General features: G+C 51.9%; 4 protein-coding genes across 4 annotated transcripts; 2 read left to right on the top strand and 2 right to left on the bottom strand.

Annotated features, from left to right (window-relative positions):
• Positions 1-2,150: 2,150 nt before the first annotated feature.
• On the top strand, positions 2,151-3,778 carry T310_5571 (MFS transporter; the record flags this gene model as incomplete). Its single annotated transcript, XM_013471567.1, has 3 exons — positions 2,151-2,457; positions 2,512-2,568; positions 2,622-3,778. The coding sequence occupies 3 exons, from the start codon at positions 2,151-2,153 to the stop codon at positions 3,776-3,778; spliced, it is 1,521 nt and encodes a 506-aa protein (XP_013327021.1).
• A 646-nt stretch (positions 3,779-4,424) lies between these two features.
• On the top strand, positions 4,425-6,875 carry T310_5570 (uncharacterized protein; the record flags this gene model as incomplete). The annotated part of the gene is made up of 1 exon (XM_013471566.1): positions 4,425-6,875. One exon carries the CDS (start codon positions 4,425-4,427, stop codon positions 6,873-6,875), a length of 2,451 nt encoding a protein of 816 aa, XP_013327020.1.
• Positions 6,876-7,432: 557 nt separating this feature from the next.
• T310_5569 (uncharacterized protein) lies at positions 7,433-9,012 on the bottom strand (the record flags this gene model as incomplete). The annotated part of the gene is made up of 3 exons (XM_013471565.1): positions 7,433-7,557; positions 7,634-8,337; positions 8,414-9,012. 3 exons carry the CDS (start codon positions 9,010-9,012, stop codon positions 7,433-7,435), a joined length of 1,428 nt encoding a protein of 475 aa, XP_013327019.1.
• A 941-nt stretch (positions 9,013-9,953) lies between these two features.
• On the bottom strand, positions 9,954-12,561 carry T310_5568 (Sodium/calcium transporter; the record flags this gene model as incomplete). The annotated part of the gene is made up of 8 exons (XM_013471564.1): positions 9,954-10,020; positions 10,097-10,283; positions 10,342-11,383; positions 11,434-11,628; positions 11,690-11,797; positions 11,944-11,971; positions 12,003-12,480; positions 12,558-12,561. 8 exons carry the CDS (start codon positions 12,559-12,561, stop codon positions 9,954-9,956), a joined length of 2,109 nt encoding a protein of 702 aa, XP_013327018.1.
• Positions 12,562-14,472: the final 1,911 nt, after the last annotated feature.

Raw genomic sequence — 14,472 nt, 5'->3', positions numbered from 1 at the left:
CAGAATGCACAGAAAAAACACCAATCAATCAGCCATGTCACGTGTATCGCTCTCTGGACTAGGTATTCCAGAGCTTCAGTTTCTTCAGTTTCATTGGGAAAGAGAAAAACAATCTATGCCTGCCTTATTTGAGAACTTTTAAAATCAGATTTCGCTGTGAAGGGACATGTATAAAAAACAAGAACACCAGAATACGGAGTACTACTGCGTGTGTATTGTTTAGATCGTCATTTGCATGATGAATGGAGTACTCCGTAGCAGCCAGCTCGTTCCGGCGGGGTAGGTTGAATGACATTTTACAGACTGGAGTTTGGCCCATTACTGCAGTGCTTGCTCCCATAGGTAGTTGCCAGAAAAGGTACAGTACCTGCCCTCGACCAGTTTCCAAGTGGGGTATTAGATAAACAAGAATTGGCAAAGGATAACAGAAATTGTTCGTCTTCCCCGCGCAGAAGGATTGCCAGCAGAGCTAACCTTGCAGTAGTGTGTACACTGCACTTAATGCTGTGCTTGGGCTAATTTCTTAACTAATATTGCTCATGGAAATTAGAACCGGACTCCTGACTCGCGGTCAGCAGTCCGTCGCGAGATAAAGTCAATGAATGAAGGAATTCATTGAGTCATTAACCGCACTCGAATATATTATACATAGACAGGACGCCTAGATATTAAACAATGTTGGGTAGGTATTTAGGTGCAACAAACAGGACTATTTTGAACTCAGTGAGACGGCAGAAAAAACTTAAGTCCAGCACATCAGGTGGAGTTGAATTACTGTGCGAGCAAAGACGCGGCCGGCCCGACCGGGGCAGCGCGCGAGCGAATCAGCAGCGGAAGGTCTTGACGAGGACCCACGCTGCAAAGAGGCTAGTCGCTAGTGACCCCGCCTAAGCCTGTATGCTTATCAGTTTTTTTTTTCTTGATTTTCTGGGTCAGTCTTACAGTTACTACTTGTACTCCGTAGTTATGCTGACAGGTCATGAGTATTCCTGGGTGCTTCTCGAGTGCAATTGTTCAGTAAATACGCTGAGTACATGTCTTTTGCGGAATTGGCCTGATTGCATCCGTATGGATGGATCTGGACCGCCCGAAAAAGGAAACCGACCGCGCAGAACGCCACAAGCTAGAATGCAGAGCAGAACCAAGTCCCGTGCGCTCATATGCAGGATTGCAACTACTTCGTAGAAGTACTCTGCAAACACAATGCAATGCAATGCAAGGGGAAGAGCCTAGACAGGATACGGTTCCCTCGAATCTGTGCCTGTCGCATGATGGGCGGAAACGGGAGGGGAACAACCTTCTGTTCCGTGATCATGTGCAGCCGAAAATGGCACACTGTCGACGAGGCGTCAGTCAGAACCTCCCTTTTCAACACTAAAGACCAATGCAGTTCTCAATTCGACTGCCCAATTGCAGCTGGACAGTTTGTTTCTGTCAGTTGTTTCTTTATCCGTTGAAGTCTGCTCACGAGGGAGCGAGGCTCTGGACAAGAAGCGTCAGGCGGTGTGTTTCAAGTTGCACCCGTCTCTCTGCGATAGTCAACCCTGTTCCCAATTCGCAGTGTTTAACTGTTGAGAAACTTTTCTGCTAACTCCACTTGCTCGCCTGTCGACTCGGAAATGGCCAGCGCCGCCGTTAGCTTTCCTGACGGGTGGATCATCCCGTTGCCACTCGCCCCCTCTTCCTTAACTTTCTTCGTCACGCTCCCCTCGTCGTCTTCTGTCTCCGCGTCTGCCGCATCCAACTCGACACCCTCCTTCTTTGCGTACAACAGAAGTGGACGGTCATTGCGGCAGCAGACTCTGCCCAGAACAGTTGTTTGTGCGACTCGAGGTAAAATAAAAACGCTGGGAAGGCGGCCCACGCAGAAAACTTTATTCTTCACGAACGAATTTCTCTGCGTGGTCCTGCGGAACGGGTTGTGGTAAGAATCTTTCAAGATTCAAGAGACAATGGTATCAACGCGTCAGAGAAGACCCAGTTCGAGCGACGATGCCTTCCCTACTACGCAGCTTTTTCTCCTGGGTATATGAACCCCCCATCTCGTCAAGCCTCTCGTGCGCAGACGTCGTCATGCTAACGCCACCGCAGCCGTATGTCGCGTGGCCGAGCCAATTGCTCTCACTTCCATCTTCCCGTATTCGTGGGTGATGGTCCGCGAGTTCCATGTCGGCAACCCCAATGACGCCTCTCTCTACGCTGGAATCCTGATCTCCGCCTTCTCCCTTGCCGAGGCCCTGACGGGCATGTTCTGGGGCGCCCTCTCCGATCGCGTCGGCCGCAAACCGGTGCTTCTGTTCGGCTGCGCAGGCACAATGCTGTCCCTCCTCATTGTCGGCTTCGCCGCCAACTACTGGATCGCCTTGCTCGGACGAATTGTGGGCGGCGTCTTGAATGGCAACATTGGCGTGATCCAGACGATGGTGGGAGAGCTCGTCAAACGACCGGAGCATGAGCGTAAGTCTCTGTCTCATCACAATTGTTGCAATCTTCAAGCTAATCTGTGGGCAGCTCGAGCCTATGCGGTAATGCCGTTTGTGTGGTCGATCGGGACCATCATCGGGCCAGGTGAGTTCGCCTGTTCAATCAAGCAGAACACCTTCCTAATGCTTGCATGGCAGCGATTGGAGGCATGCTTGCAAAGCCCGTAGAAGGTTTCCCCTCCATCTTTTCCCCCGACGGCTTATTTGGCCGCTTCCCCTTCTTGCTTCCCAATCTCTTTTGTGCTGGTTTACTATTGCTTAGCATCATTGGAGGCGCTGTTTTCCTTCAAGAGACCCATCCAGACTTCCAGCCAAGGAGTCTTCTTCCCGGGGACAATGACAACATGTCGACGGTGGAAACGGCCCTGCTTGCGACAGCGGGCGCCACGGCCAACGCGGGCGCTGACCTGCGTGCGGAATCCTATGGAACCTTCAATCAAGTGGATATGCGCCAGGAAGAAAGCTGGCGGGTTCACGCCGATGGGTCCAAAGCGAAGGAACGACCTTCCTCCCCAGAAGACCAGGCCGTCTTTACGTGGCGGGTGACCATGCTCGTCATTGCACTCGGTATCTTCACCTACCACTCGATGACCTTTGACCACCTGTTTCCCATTTTCCTGCAGGACGAGCCCAAAGGCGTCACTCTCTTCGATCACTTTTCGCCGCTCCATATCCCTGGTGGACTAGGCCTTTCGACCCGAACGGTGGGTCTGGTAATGTCCGTCGACGGCCTGATTGCTCTCTTCATCCAGAGTGTCGTCTTTCCACCATTGGCAGATTGGCTAGCCGTGTGGAGACTCTTTGTCCTAGTTACTGTCCTACATCCCATCACCTACTTTATTGTTCCATTTCTCGTCTTCCTTCCGCGCAACCTTCTCTTCCCTGGGATTTACACCTGTCTGGTCATTCGGAACATCCTTTCCATCATCGCCTATCCTGTTCTCCTGATCCTCATCAAGCAAGCCAGTCCCTCCACCACGGTGCTGGGAAAGATCAATGGACTCGCTGCATCGGCGGGTGCTGCCTGCCGGACCATCGCCCCTCCCGTGGCCGGTTTCTTGTACAGTACTGGCTCTCAAATTGGCTGCACTGCCATTGCCTGGTGGGGAAGTTCCTTCGTCGCCTTGATTGGCAGCTTGCAGCTCTGGTTCATGGACCGGAGAAAAGACGGATCTGTCACGGTGAGATCGGCAGCGCCATGCCTTGCCGGCCGTCGTCCATCGTCAGCGAACCATCATGATGTCATCCGTATCATTGTGACCGAGCCCGATTCCTATCCATGTAGCGAGCCTTGAATTCTCTCTCCCAGCTATTTCCCCAAGGTAACGGAGACGCATGCGGAGGACGCGAGCGGCATTGCTGCCCAGTCATCACCGCCTGGCTGCATTTACGCGCTATTTGCTCAGTTTTATATATTATTAATGCCTTCCCCTTCCTCGTCCTCTTTTTACTCGTGTCCATTGCCGACACTGCCAAGGACGGGCGTCTACTTGTGTACATACATGATTCATGGCGTGCATTCTTACACGGAATTCTGGTTATGGAGTTGGGAGTTGGTTGACCGGCGGTTAAACGTAATGCTAATTCGAGATAGAAATGGAAGGCGTTGAAGAGTTTTTACAGAGTACCGGGTTTTCAGCTACGTAGGGCGTTGATATTGTAACTGCGAAATGAATTACTGCAAACAGTCCTCCGACCAAGGCGGAGAGATTCTGCCGGTACATGTGACGTGACATGTGGCAGTGTGACCAAAATAGGTTTAGCTTTGTTTACCCGCTGCGGTCAACCGTAGCAACGGCCGCAAACATATGCCCCGTTTAAGAATAACAATTCCCTGACTTCAGTTCTAACGCAATCCATTGCAAATCCCTACACACACACACGCACATACACACATAGGTGTACTCCCAGCAGGTAAAAGACCTGCTCCTGTCCACAACCATGGCACAACCTCTTTCTCCTCTATCACCGTCCCGTCGCAATGCGCGAGCACTTTCGCCTACTTCCCCTCCCACCACTGCCCGGCGCCGGGGGATTGACGAGATCCTCGCAGCCGACAACGACAAAGAGAATGTCTCCCCAAACCCAGCCAAGCGACCGCTGTATGACGGAGGCTGTGACGACCACGACGACCTGAAATACTCTACTGCCCGGGAGATGCGGTCACCGGGGAGAAATGACGAGTCTGATGACTTCGTCTCCAATCCTCCGAGTTCACCTTTTCAATACGATGTGAAGAGTGACACTGTCGACCTGGGGAGAGTTGCAGATGAGCCAGAACAACACATCTCGCCGAAGAAGTTAAATCATGATATCTACGTGGATGAGGACGAGGAGATTCAGAACAGCCCTGGTGTTGGAAACACACCAAACATGACGATTGATGAAAACAATGACATACCAGATGCAGAAAATCAACAGCCAGAAACAAGAAACGAAGCAGAGGATAACCACAGCGTCGTTCATCAACCGCAGTTCACAGAGAGCGACCGGCTAGATATTGGCAACAGTATCATGGAGGAGAGGCGCAACGAAGACATGAGCACCGTCTGCCGGGAGGATGACTCTCACGTGGACTTGGGGAACGATACTCTCATTTCCGACATAAATGACACAAATGACGCAAATAATGCGGCTGATCCGATGGATGAGACCCGCCTGAGCACGTTCTCCGCGGTTCCCAACGCGGATATGACCTCGTTTGCCAAGCTGAGAATGTCCCCAACGAAGCAATTACAAGACATCACGAATTCTCCGGGACGAGCATCGAAAGCTTCTCCTTATCGTTCGCCAGAGCCAGCCACGCCCAGCACTGCCAAGAGACAGTCAAGAGGAAGGGGCCTATCCGATGTCGACATATCGTCTACGCCCCGGAAGCCAGCGTATGGCAACGAGAACGACACTACAAATCTTCTTGATTTCACAGAGCAGCTCAACTACTTCAGTCGGGCCTCTCAGCGCTACGCCGCGCAAAACGGCCGTGTCTCATCTCCCAATCGCAGATCGCCAGTGAAGCGGGCGCGCGAATCTATCCGCTCACCAGCGAAGTTCAGCCTCCTTGACTTCGACATCCCTCCTGCCCCGACACCACGATCGATTCCCACGATCACTCCTCGCGAACTAGAGTCGTTAAAATCAGGGTATCTGTCAGAGATCTCCTCGCTCAAGGCCACCCTAAGCGGGAAGGAGGCAGAGGTGGCGAGTCTGAAGCAGGCTGTCGCGGACGCTGAGCGGCGAGTCGGAGAGGCATTGGAAGAAGTCCGGAATGAAGCTATTCGCAAGGAGGAATTGGAGGTCCAGCAGGCTGAATGGGAGAGGAGGGGCAAGGAGATGGAGACCATCTTGCGCGAGGTGCGGGCAGAGATCGTGGAAGGAGAACGGGAAAGAGAGCGGTTGACGAAGAAGGTGGAAGAGGCCGAGAAGCGCAAAGAACAGCTCGAGGGAAGGATCGTTGAGCTGGAAAGCCAACTGGATGCTGCTAGAAAGGCTGCTGCCGAAGCGCCTGCCGCGGCTGCGTCGGATTCGAACGGCCAGGGTATGAAGACGGCGGAGGAAACGGCAAGAGAGGTGCAGGATGCGGTCGAGAAGGTAGCGCGCGAGCTGCATGCGTTGTACAAGAGCAAGCACGAGACGAAAGTGGCAGCGTTGAAGAAGAGCTACGAGGCGCGGTGGGAGAAGCGGGTTCGAGAGGCGGAGAACAAGCTGAAGGAGGCCACGGAGGAGATTGAACGTCTGAAGACGGAGCGCGACGCGACCATGTCTGGACCGGTGAACCCCAATGTGAGTGTCATTGGTCGAGACAGCGAAGAGCTCGAGGCCGAGAAGCGGGTGCTCGAAGCGCAGATCAAGGGTCTCCAGCAGGAGATGGAGTCGTTGAAGCGCGACAATGAGCGGCTGCACTCGGAGCTGAAGACGGAGAGGGCGGAAAAGGGCGAGCTCGTCGCGGCGGTGGACGAGTGGCTGGCAATGCAACAGATGCAGAACCAGACGCCGACCCAGCCGCAGAGCCAGCCGCAGACACAGCAGGAGCAGAGTTCGCGCCGGAATTCCTCTGCGTCCTCTTCGTCAGCTCAGGAATCCTCTGGATATCAGGAAGCACCAGTCAAAGAACCACCACTCAAGGAATCAGACTTGGTCCCTCCGGCAGAGCCTGAGAACACCTTCCGACGGAGTATCAGCGGCAGAGGCGGCGTCAGTGGCATCCGGCCCCCATCCTCCGGTCTCGGCGAGAAGAAGCAGCAGCAGCCGCCGAGACTGGGGATGTACAGCAACGGGCTACCCAGTGGCCATGGGCGGAAGAACAGCACAGGCCGATCAGGGATCGCCATGCCGACGCCTGGGCGGAGTGGGATCATGAGCTCTATTGAGAGGATGGGTCGGGGAGGAAGTTGATTGAATTCGTTGGGAAATTCCAGAGTTCTGTTTTATGCTTTATTTATGGTTTATTATACCTGGGTTGTTGATACCGGTATGAACGGGAGCGGCGTATCAGGGTGAAGTCTGGTCTAAGGTCTTTTTTCTAGGGTTTGGAATGCCTTTTTTTTCTTACTGTTTCGTTGTACAGAGTTTGTTTGTATGACTTTTTTTTGGCTGTGTTTATTATTGCCTTTTTTTTTATTCAGTCTTGTCAATAAGTGAGTGAGTCTGTGAATGAATGAAGGAATGAAATCACCATGATTGATTTGTTGCTTGATTCATAGTATTATTATTATTGTTGGAGAAATTCAAGAGCATAAATAAGGTATGTACTGCAGACGTAAAAACGTCAAGTCGTGCTACTTCTGTTTGATTAATTGAATTCCATTATGTGCCGTGGGCCAACGAAGGAAGAAAGGAGGAGGAGCAGGGGGAGGATGTAGGGCAGCCGCAATGATGGTACATATTATATATGACGACAGGAGAGGAGATCCATAATCATGGGAAAATATCGGGTATTAACATAGATCGATTCACTTCTTCTGCTGCTGTGTCTGCTGCTGTTGTTCCTGACGAAGAACCTTCTCAACCTCCTCTGCGATATTATACTCAAAGACCGCCTGCTGAGGTTTCATCATGAGGGAGGGGAAGAAGGATCCTGCATGCGCATTAACCAGTCTGTCAATAAATAATTCCGAGAGATAGGCTTCGGGTTGTGTTTTGTGTCCACTCACCAATAATCCACATCACGGCGTACATCAGATACTCCTCCACGACAGACATGTTTCTCTTGTTATTCTGCATCTGCCGCGCGCGGTCGAGGATTTGTTTCACGTGCGGCTGGCGCAGGGCCATGTACTGCTTTGCTGCTGTTTTGATGGCTTGCTTCTCCGTTTGCGGGCCAGACTGTGATGCAGAGCTGCGGTCGTATGCCTGCCGGAGATAATGCGCCAGAAACAGCGTGAAGGCTTCCACGTCCTCGAGAGCCTGCGACGAGCCCTGTCCCGACGTGGACGGCAGCGCGTGTGCCGCGTCGCCGATGAGCACGACCCCGTCGCGTTCCCAGGTCGGGAGTTCCGGCGACGTCCATGTCGGGTACACGCTGTCGATCTGCACGCCCATGTTAATGATCTTCTGAACCACGGGGTCCTTCCACCCGGCGTGGCGCTCGCGCAGCTGCCTGGCCACGTCCTCGCGGTCAATGGCCTTGGGGTCCTTCGGGCACTCGTCCAGCTCGTAGGTCGACCACCACGCCACTGTGTCCCCCTGCTCGGAGACGTGGTACGCTGACTCCCGATTAGGATCTGACGGCGAGCTGTTTGCGTAGAAGTATCCAAAGAACCCGTTGCCGCCGAACACGAAGCTCATGCTACCTTTGTCGATGTGTGCGCGGATGTCGTCTGAGCAGGGGATGAAGCCGCCGATGCCGACGAGGCCTCTGTTGGCAGTCAGACGACTAGCTCGAAAATTTTTTTTCTTTGTTTCTTCCTGCAGACAAGGACTTATCTACTTACTCGTACTGATGCGGATAAGGATTCGTCGTTCCCGGGAACAGGGCCCTTTTCACAGTACTCTTGAGTCCATCCGCGCCAATGACCAGATCCGCTTCGACAGGCGGACTGCCGTCGGTGAAGTGCACCAGATTCCGTCCGTCGGGGTTGGCAACGACCTCGGAGACGCGCTTGTTGACGATGATCTCGTCCGGGATGCGGGTTCGCAGACTGCGCCAGAGCGAGTGCCGGCTGCAGGCTACGAGGTTCATCGTCCTTGTGCTTTTCTTCTGCGCCGCCATCCGCACAAGCACCCGCCCGTGCTTGTTCTTCATGTACGAATGCGACACGGCGTAGCCGCCGCGGACGACGTCCCGGAGGAGGTCCTCGTCCAGCCGTCGGAGGACATTGAGGCCGTTGGGGCCGACGCCCAACCCGCCGCCGACGACGAGCGTGGACGAGTGTCCGTCAGCATAGGAGCGGTCGTCGCTGGTGGTGTCCTTGCTGGTGTCGTGGGACTCGTAGATGGTGTACGAATGGTCTTCAGGGCGCGGCAGGTGCTTTTTCAGCGAGAGGTAAGCGGCGCAGCCGGAGATGCCGGCTCCGATGATGACGATCTTCATTGTCGAGCAGCAATCAATTAATCAATCGATTCCATCCTTCCTTGTAGATGTAGGTATAAACTCTCGAGTTCACGCTATTCACTCAGCAAGGGGAGGATTTATACATGCGTGCAGGTATGGAAGAATTCTCTCAATTCAATTCAATAATGTTGCTGCCTGTTTGCGCGGTATGCTGTCAAGGACGCTTTGCTTCTCTCGTAGTATATATAGAAATTGGAAACATAAGCTCCTGCCCGATGTCAGCACATGCTTAATATAGTATAGTACAGCTAGCGAGTAGACCGTCTGTATGGGAGGAGTCATTAAATACAACACACTCTAGTCTTCCCCATACTTAAAGGATGTAATACATACCTTATCCATACCTAGACAATAGATCAAGGCGAAGAAAATTAGGTAGGTCTAGGTAGGAAAGAGTATTAGTGCTTATTAGCATGAAGTTTAATTAAGGTCAAGAGGTCTCATATTTTGCCAACGGCGATGCTTCTGATTGGACGGGTGGAGGAGGTGGCTTGTCGCAGGCAGCGACATAATCGGGGGCCGAGCTCGAATTTCCGCATCCGGAGTGAAACCCTTTTTTACTCTGATGAAAATTTTATTTTCCTGGGGATACCTTGTAAAATTTTTTATTAGTATTTCTATCTGTATCTGTATGTGTGTATGTATATCATGTAGAGTACATGGATGCAGATCCTATGACTGCGTTGTCACTGAACGGATAGTAGAAACACTCCCCTGCAAGCTAAGCTTGAGATAAGTTATCAATCAGTCTTGGCATAGCATATCAGATCCGGTCTGATTTATCGTGCATGTCTCTCAAGGTTGTCAGACAGTTCGAGAATTCTTCTCTGTAGTTGTAACTTCGAGGGTCATTTCTTGTTTCATGGTTTTAGCTCCAGGCTCAATTCCTTCATCTGCCCAGGGGCAGCCATGCTATTTCGTTATTCCATTCCAGAGCCTCCCAAATCACTCGCATCGGTTCCGTCGGGGTAGAAAAACGCTGCGACACTGATAATCATAACTAAATTAGCATGGAATGACTTAAGAAAAAAAAATACTGTGTATGACAGTAGGCCACACTTACGCGATGATAGTGTAAGCTGCAATCAGTAACGCCCCCTCCAGATAATTACTCCGACCGTCCAACACAAGATAGTTGACCACAAAGGCCGTGACAAAGAGCGAAACGGTTTCGAAAAGCGTGAAATACAGCGTCATGTCTTTGTTCAGGAACCATCCTATTATTACCACCAGGGGCGTCACGAAAATCGCTGTCATCTTATTAGACGTGCTCAAAAAGAACGAAAGCGCAGGGGACGACAGGCATACCGATTTGAATACTGCTTCCTACACTGACTCCAATCGCCAAATCCATTTTATTCTTCGTGGCCATCGTCACTGCCGTAACATGCTCGGCAGCATTACCCACGATGGGCAGGACGATCAGACCGATAAACGCCTGGCTCACGGCCGAACTTGCGATCATTTCGGGAATGTTGTCAACCAGGAATTCCGCACAGACAGCCACAAGCCCCGTAGACAACAGCAGCATGACCACCGCCGCAGTACGGGACATCTCCGGCTCGGGAGGCGTATCGGGCACCGCCCGGTTATCAGCACTAGTAGGGCGAATACGAGCAGCGGTTCGCGCGTATTGAACCGCATTTCCAACCCGAGGGCCTGGGGTCATGCGGGCCGGCAAAGACTGGGTTCGCCTCATGGGCACAGCGCCTCCAGAAGAGGTAGGCGGGTTTTGACTAGAGAAGACTGTGTTGGATAGCAGGGACGGGATGAGAGGACGGAGCGCGAGAGGAGATTTTCTCTTGCCACTCTCCTCCGGTAGATCGTCTCTTTTTGCGGGACTTTGGGGAGCACTGGCGCTTGGAGGCTGCTCAATAACGTTCACTGCACTTGCTGTCTGAGGCCGTTTCGTCTTTACGCTTCTATTCGCCTTACGAGATGGCCGAGGGCTGGTTGAACCGCTGGGCTGCATTCCAAAATCTCGAGCTCGAGGCTTGTTGTCAGCATCGTGGTCAGCTTCGTCGCCGCCTTCACTAGCGGGAAGAGCGCTCTTTCCCTTGTCACTATCCGGCGATTCAGTTGAACTGGTTTCCGAGCTCGTACTTGACCGCCGTCGCCTTCGCTTGTTGATCGCCCTCTTGAGACGTTTTGCCGTAGTCCACGATGTCGACGAGTCGTCAGTATCATCTCCAGAACTGCTGGAGTCAGAACCACTTGACCCTCCCATGACGTCAGCCAGGATGCCAGGGTGGGATTCCTCGTCGACAATTTGCTGGGGTATGCTGGCATAAAGATAGGCGTGAGACTTGAGTTGAAAGAGGATGTACAACACGTAGACAAGAAGGAGAACCTTTCATCGTCAGTCATGCATGAGCTATCTTCACAGTATTCAATCCTTACCACGCTGGTGCCGCGACTGATTTTGAGCGTGTATTTATCTGCGGTGTCGTTGTTGGACCAGGAGGCATGGAATGCGGTCTGTTGAAGCCATGAGCTGGTGAATTGCCGAGGATATTTCATGTTACACGGCTTACCGGCAGAAGTAAACTGGTCACACTCAGACTGAGAAGGCATGCACTCATCTGGGTGACGGTGCTATTGTAGATCTGTCATCTCGATGAGCAGATGGACAGAATCATCCATATTCCATTCTCACCTGTTCCTGGAAACGGAGACCTCCTAGCAGAAATGCCATCCCCAATATGAGCAACAGGTTCGCCAGTATCGAGCCGAGAAGCGACGCTTGGACGATCCGGATTTCATTCTACACAGTCAGTTGGCAGCATTGACAGGGCAGCTGGGACAAACACACCTTCACAAGGGCAATGCTGCAGGCGGATTAGAATCGACAAAGCCCAAGAGTTAAGACTGTCGCATCCCATGACCGCAAGTGGCGAAGAGGAAACTTACATGCTGTTCAAAATCAGTCAACACAACACTACACCAGGTGATTCGAGACGCAAGCATACAAGATGATCAACTCCACCGCATTGCCAAACGTCACATTGAGCAGAGCTCCAACCGTATCTCCAAGCCGACTGGCCACGCTTTCGGTGGCATGGCTCAACAGGCCAGCCAGGGGGACGATGGCGACGGCGTTCATGGCGAAGATGACCGCCGGGCTCAGATGGACTGCCTCGGCAGCAATGCCGACCGGCACGAACACAAGGAGCACATTGACCCAGCTGTAGCAGACAGCATCTTTGGTGTGCTTCACAAAGCAGCGAATGATACCGTCTTTTGTTCGCGTGAGGGCATTCGGGCTACCCTCTGTCCCTTTTGCTCCTCCGGGGTCAGCGCTGGCTCCAGGATTATCTTGTGTCAGGTCCGTGTTTCGTTGCGTGGCAGGGGCCTTTTCATCGTCCTGATCTCTTCGAGCGTTGTCGGCAGGCGGGGCAGCGACGTCGCGGTTGGAGGCGTGAGCTTTTGCCCACGAGCGAATCCGGTCTATACGAAAGCAAGTTAGCATCCCGTGGGACGGGTAATGTACTGTAGTATCTAGTTCAGGCAGGGAGAAAACATACGCATCTGCTACAGACACCTAGGTAGCTCGCGCTGGGTTCAACGACTTGGTAAACAGAGTGGAATTGGACCACTTTTGGGGTGGTGATGGTCGCGTGGTCGTCCCCTTTTATTTACGATTTGCTCTTATCGATTCGCCCTTGTCTCAGCGGACGGCGGAGCCTTGGCACCGCTGCCAAGATTTCGCGTAAATGCGACCAGCTAGAAGCTGAACTGAAGGAAAGGGCCACCCAAGACAGAGTAAAGGAAGGAAAAACAAATAAATGAAGCTGGATATGGGACTTTTAATGTGCAATGGTAATGAAATAATAAAACAACGTGCAGAAAACAGAGAATGCGAGAAATACGCCTTACACGTACGCCTTCTGCAGGTATACGCATGCCAAGAATGCCTAGAGCAAGGCTGAGCAGAAAACCATCCCATTGGTTGCCCAAAATTTAAGCACAGTGGCGGTGGGCCCGCCTCCTACGTGGAAGCCCCAGGCACCGGAGATTGGCCGCGTCTCCGATGAATCAATCCATCTCATCGCTATACGCAGTATATGATATGGGTATATAGTTTGTCAGTATTAACATTTCCCAGGCAGCTAGGCTTTTGCAGTGACTGTATAATCAATGCATTTGGAGCGCCTCTCTACTATATCCTACTATATCGAACAAAGAAGTAGGCAGACTCGAGTATTCCGTCATAGACCCAATTTGGGCTTCCGATGGAGATGTGAGGTAATAATGTAGACTTGACTAAAGAATCTCCCATATGGAATGTTATCTTTATCTTATTTATTATTTTTAACTTCCTTCTTCACCTGTTAGTATCGAAAATCCTTCACAGATGGTCAACAGGTGACGAGACTTGATTTTTACACTTTGGTGGAATCTCAGCTTATCTGCCTAAATTTCTTCGGAGCTAATAGAAGATTATCTTTTTACGAGAAACCAAGATTAAGATCAGCAAGGTATGTGGGGACTGATGTCTTTGCTTTTACCTTTTGCTATATTTCCGTCCTTTGTCCCGCTCTCTCAAGACCTATTTGAATAGTTCACGGAATCGACCCAGCTCAACAAACTATATACCTAACTAACCCCCAGGATGGGACTAATGGAACGCATTGAAAAAGCCCTGGAACAACGAAACCGATACGACTGGGCGAATTCGCTCCGCAAATTCGAAGAGCCGAGTCCAAAGAGGCCCAGCGCGAGTGGACCTGGCAGTACTGCCAGGAGCACCGGAAGGGATTCTCCCTTCTTCAACGGGAAATATATCTCAGGGAAGAGGTTGAGGCACGGCAGAAACTGGGCCAGATCCGGTCCCTAACAGCCGACGAGGCAAGGGAGCTAGAGGAGTGGCAGGAGGAGCTGCAGACTTTCGACCAGCGATACTGGCTCCATAAGAGAGCGCACTATAAGTTGCTTGTCAACAAGCCAAGGGGCCCGTATGTAAGGCTATGGGAGACGACTGCGAGGAAGGAAGCCATTTTATCGGAAGAGAGCCGCCTGGAGTGTAAGGCTCGGGGCGGTTGCTGTGAGCACGATTGTGGCTGTTGCGAACGGCCGTTGAACACCCATCGGAAAAACGAGAAGAATCGATGGGGCCACTGCACCATGGAGTGTGGCTGTTGTATCCGGACTCGGGGCTTCTATAAGCCTGATTTGGAAGAGTACACCTGAGGTCTGCAAAGACAGTGTGTGAAGAGAGAAGTGTCTGAGTCAAAGAATTGGATAATTGGCCCCCATCGAAGGGCGCTTCACTGGGAAGGCGTTCTTTCTCCAGGAGAGGCTGTCGGCGAACTCCTTAACAAGAGTGAAAAGTCTTGATAAATCAAAAGTCGTGGATCCTCGAGCTTTGCGTTACTTGTTTGCTCATTCTAAGAAACTGAAAAGAATGAAATTTGAATTTTTTTTCTCTTCAAGCTAATT

Source organism: Rasamsonia emersonii (genome assembly GCF_000968595.1).
Source record: "Rasamsonia emersonii CBS 393.64 chromosome Unknown ctg1118621760298, whole genome shotgun sequence".
Lineage (NCBI taxonomy): Eukaryota > Fungi > Ascomycota > Eurotiomycetes > Eurotiales > Trichocomaceae > Rasamsonia > Rasamsonia emersonii.
Note: the sequence above shows the minus strand (reverse complement) of the source record. Positions and strands in the feature narration are given on the sequence as shown.